General features: G+C 42.5%; 2 protein-coding genes across 5 annotated transcripts in view; one reads left to right on the plus strand and one right to left on the minus strand.

Annotated features, from left to right (window-relative positions):
* LOC135096106 (T-complex protein 1 subunit gamma-like) overlaps positions 1-735 on the minus strand; it is a 9,596-nt gene extending 8,861 nt beyond the window's left edge. The window contains exon 1 of the mRNA XM_063997366.1: positions 583-735. Within this exon, the coding sequence (XP_063853436.1) occupies positions 583-616 (34 nt within the window). The 5' untranslated portion in view covers positions 617-735. The remainder of the gene's footprint in view (positions 1-582) is intronic.
* Positions 736-3,070: 2,335 nt separating this feature from the next.
* Positions 3,071-15,000, plus strand: part of LOC135096108 (WD repeat-containing protein WRAP73-like) — a 13,537-nt gene continuing 1,607 nt past the window's right edge. The window contains exons 1-8 of one of the 4 annotated variants that reach the window (XM_063997370.1): positions 3,071-3,210; positions 8,244-8,345; positions 11,210-11,380; positions 11,818-12,000; positions 12,230-12,406; positions 13,058-13,312; positions 13,965-14,141; positions 14,735-14,958. In XM_063997370.1, the coding sequence (XP_063853440.1) occupies positions 8,334-8,345; positions 11,210-11,380; positions 11,818-12,000; positions 12,230-12,406; positions 13,058-13,312; positions 13,965-14,141; positions 14,735-14,848 (1,089 nt within the window). In that variant the 5' untranslated portion in view covers positions 3,071-3,210; positions 8,244-8,333 and the 3' untranslated portion in view covers positions 14,849-14,958. Of the gene's footprint in view, positions 3,211-8,140; positions 8,346-9,426; positions 9,577-10,826; positions 10,946-11,209; positions 11,381-11,817; positions 12,001-12,229; positions 12,407-13,057; positions 13,313-13,964; positions 14,142-14,734; positions 14,959-15,000 lie in introns of those variants that run through there. The other 3 variants (XM_063997371.1, XM_063997372.1, XM_063997369.1) reach the window with 3 other exon arrangements.

The raw sequence follows: 15,000 nt of genomic DNA on the forward strand, positions 1-15,000 counted from the left end.
AAATAGTTAGCCTGCACACCCACAAACAAACAAAAAACACACAAAATAATGAAAAAAACAGACATTACAACCACCAATACCTAAAACAAACCCAAAGAAACAAACAAACAAACAAAAAAACAAAAATAATGAAAAAAAACAGACATTACAACCACCAATACCTAAAACAAACCCAAAAAAACAAACAAACAAACAAACGAATGAAAAAAACACACATTACAATCACCAACACCACAAAAACACACAAGAAAACCCCAAAAAATAACGAAAAAAAAACACCTTAAACTTGCTTAACAATATTTATTAACTACCCGTACAACCAAATAAGGAGAAACCAAACAGAAACACAAACACAATGAAAAACAAACAAAGAACGAACCCCACCACCGCCAAAAATCACACCAAAACCCCAAAAAAAACACCACAATTTAATAAACCAAATTTAACACACCCAAATATTGAGCCCGGAATACCATACCTTGACACCACCTCACATTTCCCCTCATATCTCTCTTATTTCCCTTCCCCGCGCGCCCATACTACGCCCACGGGTGGCTAAGGGGCGTGTGGGCGTGTACTCACTCAGAACAATGATGGGCTGGCCTCCTCCGAGCATTTTGAGGGAGAAAAGTGGACAGTTGTGGCGGTGCTTGTGTGTGAGCCACGAGGGTCGAAAGAGTGTGGGAAGTAGAGCAGTGGTGCCAGATCAAGCGCGGACCTCTGGGTTTCGGAAGAGGAAGAGGAAGAGGGGGAGGAGGAGGAGGAGGAGGGGAAGAGAAGAGTTGGAAGAGGAGGAAGGGATGAAAGGAAGATAAGAAAGGGGAGGAGGAGGTGGAACAGTGCTGATGGGGGATAAGGAAGAGGAGAGAGAGGAAGAGGAAGAGGAGAGAGAGAGAGAGGAAGAGGAAGACGAAGAAGAGGAGAATTGTAGAAAAAAAAGAAAGAGAAGAAGAGTTGGAAGAGGAGAGAGATGAAGAGAGAATGAGGAGGTTGAAATGAGAAAATTAATGTTTATTTTATATACACGAAGAGAAAGGAAGAGAAGAGGAGGACTGGAGGAGAGAGAGAGAGAGAGAGAGAGAGAGAGAGAGAGAGAGAGAGAGAGAGAGAGAGAGAGAGAGAGAGAGAGAGAGGATGAGGAGGAGGAAGATAAAGAAGATGAGGATATTAAGAGACGGAAGAGGAAGAGGAGAAAGGAAGAGATGAAAGAATGAAAATGAAGAGGAAAAGGAAGAAGAGGACGAGAAGTATTATAGAAAGAAGAAAAGAAGAAAAAATAAAAGGAATAAATAAAAGAAAAGCAATACCAAACATTTCATTCTCTCTTCCTCCTCCTCCTCCTCCTCTTCCTCTTCTTTCATCCCATCCCTACAGAGATTCCCCCGAGTTGGCAACACTGTCCTCTGTCTACTGTCATTCGTATTTCTCTTCTCTCCGTCATTGTTTGTGGCTGATTTATGATTATTAATATGTTGTCGAATATTTTACGGTGTTTTATGGTCTGATTGAGGTTTGTTATTGTTTATTTAATATTTTCCAGAATTTAAACGGCATGATTCACCGGTTTTGTCCGAACGCATTTAGGAATCTTCTGGAAGGCTATCATAATATTTCTCGATTAGAGGTTTTCTTTATATATTACCGTAAAATGATCAAATAAAGGACAATATTAATTCGTATCTTGTCTCCTTAATGCAAGTTATTACATACACAGTGTTGATATTAGTGCAGAGAAATGAGAAAAACGAAGACGAAGTCAGAACCAAACAACGAACATTTATTATTCCGTATTGGGTCAGACTTGTCAAAGGAAAAGAACAAATGCTCTCTGGAAATGCAATAGATAAATATAAAATGAATTAGAGCTTAAAAACTCAATTAGAAACATGAAATCAAACCTTTTTAGAGGAAAATATTGAACTTATCCGTAAAAAAGAACCGTAAAAATACCCTTAAAAACCCATAAAACTTCATCTAGACTCTTCTAGAGCCTTTTGAATGCTGAAATCTTGTTAATCTGCCACTAGAACCGTAAAAACACCCTTAAAAACACTTATCCCTTCAACTAGAGGCTTTTGAATGCTGAAATCTTATTAATCTGTCACTTGAACCGTAAAAACACCCTTGAAAACCCATACAACTTCAACTAGAGCCCTTTGAATGTTGAAATCTTGTTAATCTGTTACTTTAACGGCAAAAAACACCTTTAAATATATTTTGGGTGAGTTTTGCGCTCCCTCCTTCCTAGGGACTCAAAAAGTGAACATTCAAATTTCCCGCACTTTTCCAATCCCTAGTAAGGAGATAGCGCGAGACAAGAGTTTTGTAGGTATTTTGGTGTGTCTTAACATTTCTGCCAATATTACAGGATGGAGAGCTTAGGATACCACACGGAAGAGGGTGAAGGAGCCTTGGGGATGCCTGAAGGAGGGGCAGTGAAGGAGGGAGGCCTAGAGATGAAGGAAATGCAGAAAATTCCTGCAATACTGAACGCTTCTCTGGTCAGACTATCCTTCACTGAATATTTGGACCGAGGCTTCGAGATACAACCTGAGCATCTGTTTTTTTTTTAGTGTTTTGAGGCAACTTTAAGTGTTTTTAGGTGTTTTTAGGCTGTTTTAATGTTATTTTGAGTATTTTAGGTTTGTGGAAGGAAGGAGGAAGCTTATAATATTATACAGTAATAAGGCCGAAGAAAAAGGCTTAAATTGAGAGTTTTAAAGTCAGCCAAGCGGATATTAAGTATTTTAAGTTACCAAAAGAGAGGAAGCTTAAATTTAATACTATGATAAGGAAAAAGCTTATTTCTTGCATTAGGAAGAGAAAACCTTAATATTTTTATCAAATTCTTTCGATTTTATATTCAGTTTATTTATTTGTCATTATTTTTTAGGATCATTTGTTTATTTTCTTTACTTTTCGCTCGTTTTTATAATAGGAATGTTTGATTTTGAATGTATTTTTTTCATTTTTCTTTTTTTTCCAGTTCTTCCACTTAATATCCAGTTTATAACTTTATATATCCAGGAGAGGGGCGGGGGGGAGAAGCAGACACAGGTGGCGCTTGGGAGGGTGAGCGGCTGGCTGGAGTGTTTTGGCCCTGGTCAGTCTTGCCCCACACACTCTGATAATAAGTGTTTCCGTATTCCCGGCAGCTTCTCCCTGTACCAAGCACCGCCACGCAGCACCAGAGACCCATGAGTACGTAAGGTGAGCCCAGCGGTGCCACGGAGCACCAGAGAGCCATGAGTATGTAAGGTGAGCCCAGCGGTGCCAGCCTCACTGCCTTCACAGCTTCCCCCCTCCTCCTCCCTGTAGTGTCTTGTAGCCCTCTATTAAGGCTTTTTTCGTTATTTAGGTATTTTTTGGGGTTATTAATTTATTTTTAGGTTTTGTTTACATCTGAGTCTGGAAACAGTTGGAAATTTAGGCGAATATTGAAGGATCGTCAACATGTAAACAAGCCGTCAGCTGAGGGACAGGCCGGGCGTCAGTGTTTTCAGCCATTATTTGCCTTGTCTCTCACTTATTGTAAGCCTAACATATCACAAGATACAGCCACATGTCTAGCTTTCATATGCGCTGGTCAGATATATCCGCCATTGCCTGGTTTTGGTGTCAGGAAGTAATAAATAAGGCAACATGGCCGCCGGCTCCTCCACTGAGGTCGGCCCCCGAGGGCATGTTCCGGCCTGTGGGTTCCAATATTTTTTATATTTTCCTTAATTACTTTATTTGGCTTCTATAGTAAGTTTTTATGGTTTCTAAAAATATTTTGTTGCTGTTGAAGTGTTTTTGTTGCTTCAGTTAAGTAACTGGGCTGAATTTTGTGTAGTTTTTAGACGTAAATATAGGGCCGTTTTCACGGTTATATTTACCCCCCCCGGTTCTTGGCTTTTTTATTTGAGGCTGTAGTGAAGCTTTTATTGCTTTAAAAAATCGTTTATGATTTTTAAAATGTTTTGCGTTCCTGTTGAGTTGAGTATGTGCATTTTGAAATGGTTTTTAATTCCGTTAAAAGTGGTGATTTTGTCATTTTGTAGATCCCTTATTTCTCTATTTCAGCTTGTAACTAACTTTGCATTGCTTGAAAAAATAGTTTCGATTTTTTGAAGTGTTTTTTTACTGGTGTAAAGTGAAATGGGCGGACTTTTGAATGGTTTTAATGGTGTCAAAAGTTCCAACACTTTTTCCATATTTGTGTTGATATTTCTTTACAACTGCTCAGGCTGGAGATGTTTTGATACTGTGAATATTAATTAAAGTAATTATCAAATCATAAAATAGAATGCATTCCAGCCTAGCTTCATTTTTTGTAAATGTCAATTTCAAAATGAAATACGTTACGTACGTAAGCCAGCGGCGGCCAGGGGCTCTCGCCTGTGACGTCATCAGCAGACTGGGACTTCTCCGGCTCCAGTGTCTCTTGGTCAATATTTACCGTAATTTCCAGTGTTTTCCAAGTATTTCCAGCTGTTTATAAACTCAGGTACGTAGATAGTAGTAGTAGAAGGAGGAAAATAAGAGAAATGGAGGAGGAGGAGGAAGAAATAAGGAGAAATGGAGGAGGAGGAGGAGGAGACAAAACATGTAAATGGCAAGAAGACAATCTTTAGCTTAGTTACCCTTGATGCGCTGCCATTCTCTATTATTTGGTGTGTTTTGGGTCCTTTAAGTGTGTTTTAGGTGTATTTGGGAGTGTTGTGGGGTGTTTTGAGTGTGTGTTAGGCGTGTTGAGGAGTGTATTGGGTGTATATTAGCTGTTATCAGTGTGTTTTGGGTGAATTTTTGGTGTTCAAGTGTGGTTTAGGTTATTTCTAGGTGTATTTTGTGTGTTTTGAGTGTTGTGGAGTGTTTTGGTGTGTTTGAGGGTGTATTGAGTGAGTGTGAGTGTGTCTTGAGTTTATTTTGGGTGTTTTAAGTGTTTTGGGTAATTTTTTGGGTGTGTGTGGTGTCTTTTGGGTATATTTGAGTGTGTGTGGAGTGTTCTGGGTGCGTTTGGGTGTGTTAGTTGTGTATTCTGTGGTGATGTGGGTGTTTTGGATGTTTTAAGTGTGTTTTGGATGTGTTTGGATGAGTTTTGTGTGTATTTGGGTGTGTTTTGGGTATGTTTTGAGTGTGTTTGGGTGAGTTTTGTGGAGATTTTGGTGTGTTGAGTGTGTTTTGAGTGTGTTTGGGTGAGTTTTGTGAGTATTTTGGTGTGTTTTGGGTGTGTTTTGGATGTTTTGAGTGTGTTTGGGTGAGTTTTGCGCTCTCTCCTTCCTAGGAACTCAAAAGACAAGTTTTGTAGGTATTTTGGTGTGTCTAACTACTACTACTACTACTACCACTACTACTACTACTACTACTACAACCAATCTTAACATAATCTACACTCAAAACACTTCCTGTTCCCCCTCCTCGCCCCTTCTACTCCCTTTCCCCCCTGTCACCACCCCATCCCTCACCTGCCGCACAATTTCAGGTACATATGTCTGGCGTTCAAGGACAGGGCAGCAGCAGAGGAGGCAGTGAGGCAGAGGAACAATTACAAGCTAGACAAGCAGCACACGTTTCTCTGTAATCTCTTCACGGACTTTGAGAAATACGACGACATACATGAGGAGTTTGTCGCACCTGTCCCCGAGCCTTATAAGGTGTGTGTGTGTGTGTGTGTGTGTGTGTGTGTGTGTGTGTGAGGGGCAGGTTTGTGTGTTTGTGAGGGAGATAGATGGGAAAGGAAAGACAGAGAGAGAGAGAGAGAGAGAGAGTGAGTGTCACGTCAACTAGAGTTTTTGAATGCTGAAATCTTATTAATTTGTCACTAGAACTGTAAAAACACCCTTAAAAACCCGTGGCGTTTCATCTAGAGCCTTTTGAATGTTGAAATCTTGTTAATCTGTCACTAGAATCATAAAAACACCCTTAAAAACCCATATAACTTCATCTAGAGCCTTTTGAATGCTGAAATCTTGTAATCTGTCACTAGAACCGTAAAAACACCCTTAAAAACCCGTGTCGCTTCATCTAGAGATTTTGAATGCTGAAATCTTGTTAATCTGTCACTAGAACCGTAAAAACACCCTTAAAAACCCGTGGCGCTTCATCTAGAGCCTTTTGAATGTTGAAATCTTGTTAATCTGTCACTAGAATCATAAAAACACCCTTAAAAACCCATATAACTTCATCTAGAGCCTTTTGAATGCTGAAATCTTGCTAATCTGTCACTAGAACCGTATAAACATCCTTAAAAAACCTTACCCTTGTTTTCACCCACTCCTGCCTCCTGGTGTCCGTTGGTGGAGTCCACGCCTTCCTTACCACTAACCAAGGAAGGTTTAAGTCATGGGTAACCCTTGGCGTGTTTGTGTGTGTTTTTTTGGGTGTTTGTGTATGTTTTTAGGTGTTTTGCGTGTGTTTTGGTGTTTTGGGGTGTTTTGTGTCTCAGTGTATCCCAGCCTCTCCCAGTGCATCCCAGCCTCTCCCATTCCACCCCAGCCTCCCCCAATGCATCCTAGCCTCTCTCAGTCCACCCCAGCCTCTAGCTGTGCACCCCAGCCTCTCCCAGTGCATCCCAGCCTCTCCCAGTCCAGCCTCTCAGTCCACCCCAGCCTCTCTTACTCCATCTCAGCCTCTCCCAGTGCATCCCAGCCTCTCAGTCCACCCCAGCCTTTCTTACTCCATCTCAGCCTCTCCCAGTGCATCCCAGCCTCTCCCAGTCCACCCGAGCCTCCCCCAGTCCACTCCAGCCTCCTCTCCACCCTTCACTTACCACCCATTACTTTCCCACAGATTGGTGATGAGTATTTTACATTCATCACCAAGTGCCAGGACCCCAAGGCGTGCACGGTGCTGCTCAGGGGACCCAGCAAGGATATCCTGAATGAGGTGAGGGTGCTGTTGGATGAATGGGAGTGTTTAAGTTGGTTTGATTTAAAGTTTTTTGTGTTTTTTGTGTTTTGTGTTTTTTTTTTGGGGGGGGGAGATTCGGTTTAATTGTTTGTTTTTTTCATTTCCATTTCCATTTCATTTGTAGGTATTTTGATGTGTCTAACATTTCTACCAATATTACAGGATGGAGAGCTTCGGATACCACACGGAAGAGGGTGAAGGAGCCTTGGGGATGCCTGAAGGAGGGGCAGTGAAGGAGGGAGGCCTAGAGATGAAGGAAATGCAGAAAATTCCTGCAATACTGAACGCTTCTCTGGTCAGACTATCCTTCACTGAATATTTGGACCGAGGCTTCGAGATACGACCTGAGCATCTGTTTTTTTTAGTGTTTTGAGGCAGCTTTAATTTTTTTTTAGGTGTTTTTAGGCTGTTTTAATGTTATTTTGAGTATTTTAGGTTTGTGGAAGGAAGGAGAAAGCTTAAATACAGTAATAAGGCCGAAAAAAAGGCTTAAATTGAGAGTTTTATCAGCCTGGCGGATATTAAGCTGTTTTAAATATTTTAAGTTACCAGAAGAGTGGAAGCTTAAATTTAATACTACGATAAGGAAAAAGCTTTTTTCTTGCATTAGGAAGAGAAAAGCTTAATATTATTGATGTTTTTTATCAATTTCTTTTGATTTTATATTCAGTTTATTTATTTGTCATTATTTTTAAGATCATTTTTTTCATTTTTCTTTTTTTTTCACCTCTTTGACTTAATATCCAGTTTATTTATTTATTATTACTTCTTAGTGTGTCTAAGTACTTGAAAGGATCATTTATGTAATTATTATTATTTTTATTTTATTTTCTGTATTTTTTTTTTATAATGTATTTTTTTTTTTTATAATGTAAACTTATTACATCAATATTCCCGTTTTCTGTTACTTGTTCATGCCAGGGGTGACAATAAACATGAAGATTATTACTGCTTTTAATCCCACCGAGAGAGAGAGAGAGAGAGAGAGAGAGAGAGAGAGAGAGAGAGAGTGTAGGAGCATTTTAGTTGAGTCTATCCAGCGCTGGTTCGTGCGTTTGCTGCGGTGACACGGTACAGCTGTGAGATAAATTTGCGTTCATAACCACGAAGGGGGTGTTCAAGGGGAAAAGGGCAGTGAGGAAGTGATGATATTTATATTATTTGAATTATTACTTGATAATATGTCAACTTTTGTGTGTGTGTGTGTGTGTGTGTGAGTGGGGGGGGAGAGAGAGGGTGGAGAAGCAGACACAGGTGGCGCTTGGTAGGGTGAGCGGCTGGCTGGAGTGTTTTGGCCCTGGTCAGTCTTGCCCCACACACTCTGGTAATAAGTGTTTCCGTATTCCCGGCAGCTTCTCCCTGTACCAAGCACCGCCACGCAGCACCAGAGACCCATGAGTACGTAAGGTGAGCCCAGCGGTGCCACGGAGCACCAGAGAGCCATGAGTAGTAAGGTGAGCCCAGCGGTGCCAGCCTCACTGCCTTCACAGCTTCCCCCCTCCTCCTCCCTGTAGGGCCTTGTAGCCCTCTATTAAGGCTTTTTTCGTTATTTAGGTATTTTTTAGGGTTATTCATTTATTTTTAGGTTTTGTTTACATCTGAGTCTGGAAACAGTTGGAAATTTAGGCGAATATTGAAGGATCGTCAACATGTAAACAAGCCGTCAGCTGAGGTACAGGCCGGACATCAGTGTTTTCAGCCATTATTTGCCTTGTCTCTCACTTATTGTAAGCCTAACATATCACAAGATACAGCCACATGTCTAGCTTTCATATGCGCTGGTCAGATATATCCGCCATTGCTTGGTTTTGGTGTCAGGAAGTAATAAATAAGGCAACATGGCCGCCGGCTCCTCCACCGAGGTCGGCCCCCGAGGGCATGTTCCGGCCTGTGGGTTCCAATATTTTTTATATTTTCCTCAATTACTTTATTTGGCTTCTATAGTAAGTTTTTATGGTTTCTAAAAATATTTTGTTGCTGTTGAAGTGTTTTTGTTGCTTCAGTTAAGTAACTGGGCTGAATTTTGTGTAGTTTTTTGACGTAAATATGGGGCCGTTTTCACGGTTATATTTACCCACCCCGGTCCTTGGCTTTTTTATTTGAGGCTGTAGTGAAGCTTTTATTGCTTTAAAAAATCGTTTATGATTTTTAAAATGTTTTGCCTTCCTGTTGAGTTGAGTATGTGCATTTTGAAATGGTTTTTAGTTCTGTTAAAAGTGGTGATTTTGTCATTTTGTAGATCCCTTATTTCTCTATTTCAGCTTGTAACTAACTTTGCATTGCTTGAAAAAATAGTTTCGATTTTTTGAAGTGTTTTTTTACTGGTGTAAAGTGAAATGGGCGGACTTTTGAATGGTTTTAATGGTGTCAAAAGTTCCAACACTTTTTCCATCTTTGTGTTGATATTTCTTTACAACTGCTCAGGCTGGAGATGTTTTGATACTGTGAATATTAATTAAAGTAATTATCAAATCATAAAATAGAATGCATTCCAGCCTAGCTTCATTTTTTGTAAATGTCAATTTCAAAATGAAATACGTTACGTACGTAAGCCAGCGGCGGCCAGGGGCTCTCGCCTGTGACGTCATCAGCAGACTGGGACTTCTCCGGCTCCAGTGTCTCTTGGTCAATATTTACCGTAATTTCCAGTGTTTTCCAAGTATTTCCAGCTGTTTATAAACTCAGGTACGTAGATAGTAGTAGTAGAAGGAGGAAAATAAGAGAAATGGAGGAGGAGGAGGAAGAAATAAGGAGAAATGGAGGAGGAGGAGGAGGAGACAAAACATGTAAATGGCAAGAAGACAATCTTTAGCTTAGTTACCCTTGATGCGCTGCCATTCTCTATTATTTGGTGTGTTTTGGGTTCTTTAAGTGTGTTTTAGGTGTATTTGGGAGTGTTGTGGGGTGTTTTGAGTGTGTTTTAGGTGTGTTTAGGAGTGTTTTGGGTGTATATTAGCTGTTATCAGTGTGTTTTGGGTGAATTTTTGGTGTTTGAGTGTGGTTTAGGTTATTTCTAGGTGTATTTTATGTGTTTTGAGTGTTGTGGAGTGTTTTGAGTGTATTGTGGAGTGTTATGATGTGTTTGAGGGTGTATTGAGTGAGTGTGAGTGTGTCTTGACTTTATTTTGGGTGTTTTAAGTGTTTTGGGTAAGTTTTTGGGTGTGTGTGGGGTCTTTTGGATGTATTTGAGTGTGTGTGGGGTGTTCTGGGTGCGTTACTTGTGTATTCTGTGGTGATGTGGGTGTTTTGGATGTATTAAGGGTGTTTTTTACCGTTAAAGTGGCAGATTAATAAGATTTCAACATTCAAAAGGCTCTAGATGAAGTTATATGGGTTTTTAAGGGTGTTTTTACGGTTCTAGTGGCAGATTAACAAGATTTCAGCATTCAAAAGGCTTTAGTTGAACGGATAAGGGTTTTCAAGGGTGTTTTTACGGTTTTAGTGACAGATTAATAGGATCTCAGCATTCAAAATGCTCTAGATGAAGCGACACGGGTTTTCAAGGATGTTTTTACGGTTCTAGTGACAGATTAATAAGATTTCAGTATTCAAAAGGCTCTAGATGAAGCGACACGGGTTTTCAAGGATGTTTTTACGGTTCTAGTGACAGATTAAGAAGATTTCAGCTTTCAAAAGGCTCTAGATGAAGCGACACGGGTTTTTAAGGGTGTTTTTACGGTTCTAGTGACAGATTAAAAAGATATTAGCATTGAAAATGCTCTAGATGAAGTTATATGAGTTTTCAAGGGCGTTTTTACGGTTCTAGTAACAGATTAATACGATTTCAGCATTCAAAAGGCTCTAGTTGAAGGGATACGGGGTTTTTTAAGGGTGTTTTTACGGTTCTAGTGACAGATTAACAAGACTATCATTCAAATGGCTGTAGATGAAACGACACGGGTTTTTAAGGGTATTTTTCCGGTTTTAACTTCCACGGCGACCCCAAACAAAAAAAAAAAACAAAAAAAATCCACTTGAAATCAGCTGACGGGAGACTGTTATGGGCGTGGGAGAGGAAGAAGAGGAGGAGGAGAGCGAGAGAGTGCCAAAGAGAGTGAGAGAGTCAGAATTTTGAGTGAAAGCAAGGAATTCAGTGTTTTTGAGTAATGGGAGATGACGTGTGGGGGTAACAGGGAGAGAGAGAGAGGGAGAGTGTCAGATGTTACATAGGGTGACTAGGAGGGAAGGGAGAGAGAGAGAGGGAGTGGGCGACTACGAGAAAATAGTATTAGTAGTAGTAGTAGTAGGAAGAGAAGAATGAAAGAATAAACCAACAAACTAATAAACTAAACAAAATTAAATTAACTTAACTTCACAGATGAACTTTTCCGAGATCCTGACGTCCTGTGGGGGGGCCAGGGGGGGCGCAGTGGCCTGGTCCCCCGACGGCAGGCTGGTGGCGTGGCCCTCCTCCCCCACCAGGCTGCAGGTCAGGGATTCAGCCTCTCTGCAGGTGCTTGTAACGTTCACCTGTGTCGACGCTGTGCAGGTAAAGGTCATTAGGTCAGGTCAGGTTAGGTTAGTATGATTGCAAACTTAATTTATCGTAAACAAATATTATTGTTGTCATTCTTCTTGTCCTCTTCCTCCTCCTCCTTCTCTTTCTCCTCCTCCTCCTCCTCCTCCTCCTCCTCCTTCTCCTCCTCCTCCTCCTCCTATATCACCTCCATCCTTTCTCCTCATCCTCATTCATTACCTCCTCTCCATCTCCTCCACCTCCTCCTCCTCCTCCTCCTCCTCCTCCTCCTCCTCCTCCTCCTCCTCCTCCTCCTCCTCCTCCTCCTCCTCCTCCTATACCACCTCCATCCTTTCTCCTCATCCTCATTCATTACCTCCTCTCCACCACCTCCTCCTCCTCCTCCTCCTCCTCCTCCTCCTCCTCCTCCTCCTCCTCCTCCTAACCTAACCTAACCGCACACCCCACAGGAAGTCTTATGGGCACCAGACTCACAGCACCTCCTCTCGGCATCCTATAAACGGGGCATGGTGGAGGTGTGGGCGGTGGGTGACCCTGGGTGGAGGTGCCGAGTGGATGGGGGCTCGGGTGGCATCATCGCGGCCCTCTGGTCACCCGACAGCCGACACATCCTCACTACTGCGGATTTCTATGTACGGGTCTCTGTGTTTGTGCGTGTGTGTGTGAGGGAGAGAGGGAGGAAAGGAAGGAAAGGATTGGTTGATTGAGAGAGAGAGAGAGAGGAAAAGGAAGGAAGGAGGAGAGATAGTGAAAAAAAAAAGAAAAGAAGAGAGAGAGAGAGAGAGCGAGAGAGACTTAACCTAACCTAACCTAACCTAACTTAACCTAATCTAAACCCCCCTCTCCCCCCTCCCCCCCCAGGTTCAGCTTACAGTGTGGTCGCTGGTGAGCAGGGACACTTGCTGCGTGAGGCGACCCAAGGCTGTGGTGGGGGGGGCTGTTTTCAGTCCCAGCGGCAGTTATCTGGTCGTCGCTGAGAGGAGGGACTGCCGGGACTACCTGGCGCTGTTCGAGACCCAAGATTGGACGCTGGTGAAGGTGCTGTGTCTAACCTGATGTGACCTGATGTGACCTAGCCTAACCTAACCCAGACAAACTTAACCTAACCTAACCTAACTTAATTTAACCTAACCTAACATAACCTAACCTTACTTAAACTAACCTAACCTAACTTAACCTAACCTAACATAACCTAACCTTACTTAAACTAACCTAACCTAACTTAACCTAACCTAACCTAACCTAACTTAACTTAACCTAACTTAACCTAACCTAACGTAACCTAACTTAACTTAACCTAACTTAACTTAACCTAACTTAACCTAACTTAACCTAACCTAACTTAACCTAACTTAACCTAACCTAACTTAACCTAACTTAACCTAACTTAACCTAACCTAACCTAACTTTACCTAACTTAACTTAACCTGACCTAACTTAACCTAACCTAACGTAACCTAACCTAACTTAGCCTAACCTAACCTAACTTAACCTAACTTAACCTGACCAGACCTGACCTAATCTAACCTTATTTTAGAGAGAGAGAGAGAGAGAGAGAGAGAGAGAGAGAGAGAAATGAAAACACAAATAAATATAAATAACTACTATTACTATTACTACTACTACTACTACTACTACTACTACTACTACCACCACCACCACCACTAACACCCCCTTCCCCCCCAACAGAGCTTCCAAGTCTGCACACGTGACCTGGTAGGGGTGAGCTGGGGAGGACACACCCCGAGTCACCCCAGACCCCAGACAAACACAGGTTCAATTCTGGCAGTGTGGGACTCGCCCTTACAGTACAAAGTGGCGCTGTATTCCTTGTCTGGGTACTGCCTGGGGTGTTACAGTGCCTATGAGTGGGCATTGGGGGTGACGGGGTGTTTGTGGAGCCCCTCTGGTCAGTTCCTGGCTATCTGTAGCTGTGATGATAAGGTTTGTGCAGTGTGTTGGGGTGGTTTTTAAATGTTTTTGGATGTTTTTGGGTGGATTTTGGGTGTTTTTGAGTGGTTTTGGGTGTTTTTGGGTGAGTTTTGGGTGAATTTTGGGGTGTTTTTGGGAGAATTTTGGGTGTTTTTGGGTGAGTTTTGGGTGTTTTTGGGTGAATTTTGGGTGTTTTTGGGTGAGTTTGGGGTGTTTTTGGGTGAATTTTGGGTGTTTTTGGGTGAGTTTTGGGTGTTGTTGGGGTGAATTTTGGGTGTTTGGGTGTTTTTGAGAGAATTTTGGGTGTTTTGGGGTATTTTTGGGAGAATTTTGGGTGTTTTTGGGTGTTTTTGGGTGAGTTGGGTGTTTTTGGGAGAATTTTGGGTGTTTTTGGGTGAATTTTGGGTGTTTTTGGGTGAATTTTGGGTGTTTTTGGGTGAGTTTTGGGTGTTTTTGGGTGAGTTTGGGAGAATTTTAGGTAGTTTTGGGTGTTTTTGGATGATTTGGGGTGTTTTTTGTGGGTAAATAAGATAAATATTCATTTTTTTCTTCTTTTTTACCTGCTGCTCCTCCTCTTCCTATTTCTCTTCCTCCTTTTCTCTCTTCCTATCCTCCTCCTCCTCCTCATCTTCTACCCCAACTAACCCCACCTCCTCCCCCACAGGTGCGCCTCCTGAGTTACCCCCCTGCAGGGTCGCGGCTGAGTTTCTCCAGCCCACCACCATCACCACCACCTCCTCCCCTTCCTGTGTCGTTTACAAGGAGACCCGTTCAAAAGTTACTGGCTATGCTGCAGCCCTCGCCACAGCTCGGAGCCTGCCCCCTCTCTCTTCTGTGTCTTGTGAGTACGAGGAGGAGGAGGAGGAGGAGGAGGAGGAGGAGGAGGAGGAGGAGACAGGAGTGCGGCAGGAGGAAGAGAGGAAAGAAGAGGTATTAGTATTAGTGGAAGATTGAGAGGAGGAAGAGGAGGAGGAGGAGGAAGGAATTAAGAGAGAATAGAGAGGAGGAGGAGGAGGAAGATGAATGGAAGAAGATAAGAGGAGGAGGAGGAGGAGGAGGAGGAAGGAATTAAGAGAGAATAGAGAGGGGGAGGAGGAGGAGGAGGAGGAAGATGAATGGAAGAAGATAAGAGGAGGAGGAGAGAAAGGAAGGAATTGAAGGAAGAATATTAGTAACAGGAGAAGGAGGAAGAGGAGGAGGAGGAGGAGGAAGAGAGGACAGAAGAGGAAGAGGAGGAGGAGGAGGAGGAGGTAGAATAGTAGTAGTAGTAGTAGTAGAAGACAAAAAAATCAAAATTAAGGAAAAAAAATCAATCTCTCTCTCTCTCTCTCTCTCTCTCTCTCTCTCTCTCTCTCTCTCTCTCTCTCTCTCTCTCTCTCTCTCTCTCTCTCTCTCTCTCTCTCTCTCTCTCTCTCTCTCTCTCTCTCTCTGCAGACACAGAAGAGACAAGCCGTCCGGTATCTCTTGCCACAATACCCCCTGATAAAAACGCTCCCTGTCCCCCCCAAGAACCCCGCCAGGCCCCCCGCTTGTGGCATTCAGCAGTGACGGGAGGTACCTTGCCACACGTCGCTTGGATGTGCCCTACGCCGTTTGGATCTGGGACATTTCAGCTGTTTCCCTCAAGGCTGTGTTGGTTCAGGACGATGCTGTGAAAGGTGTGTGTGTGTGTGTGTGTGTGTTTGGGTGTGTTTTGAGTG

Source organism: Scylla paramamosain, unplaced genomic scaffold, assembly GCF_035594125.1.
Source record: "Scylla paramamosain isolate STU-SP2022 unplaced genomic scaffold, ASM3559412v1 Contig2, whole genome shotgun sequence".
Lineage (NCBI taxonomy): Eukaryota > Metazoa > Arthropoda > Malacostraca > Decapoda > Portunidae > Scylla > Scylla paramamosain.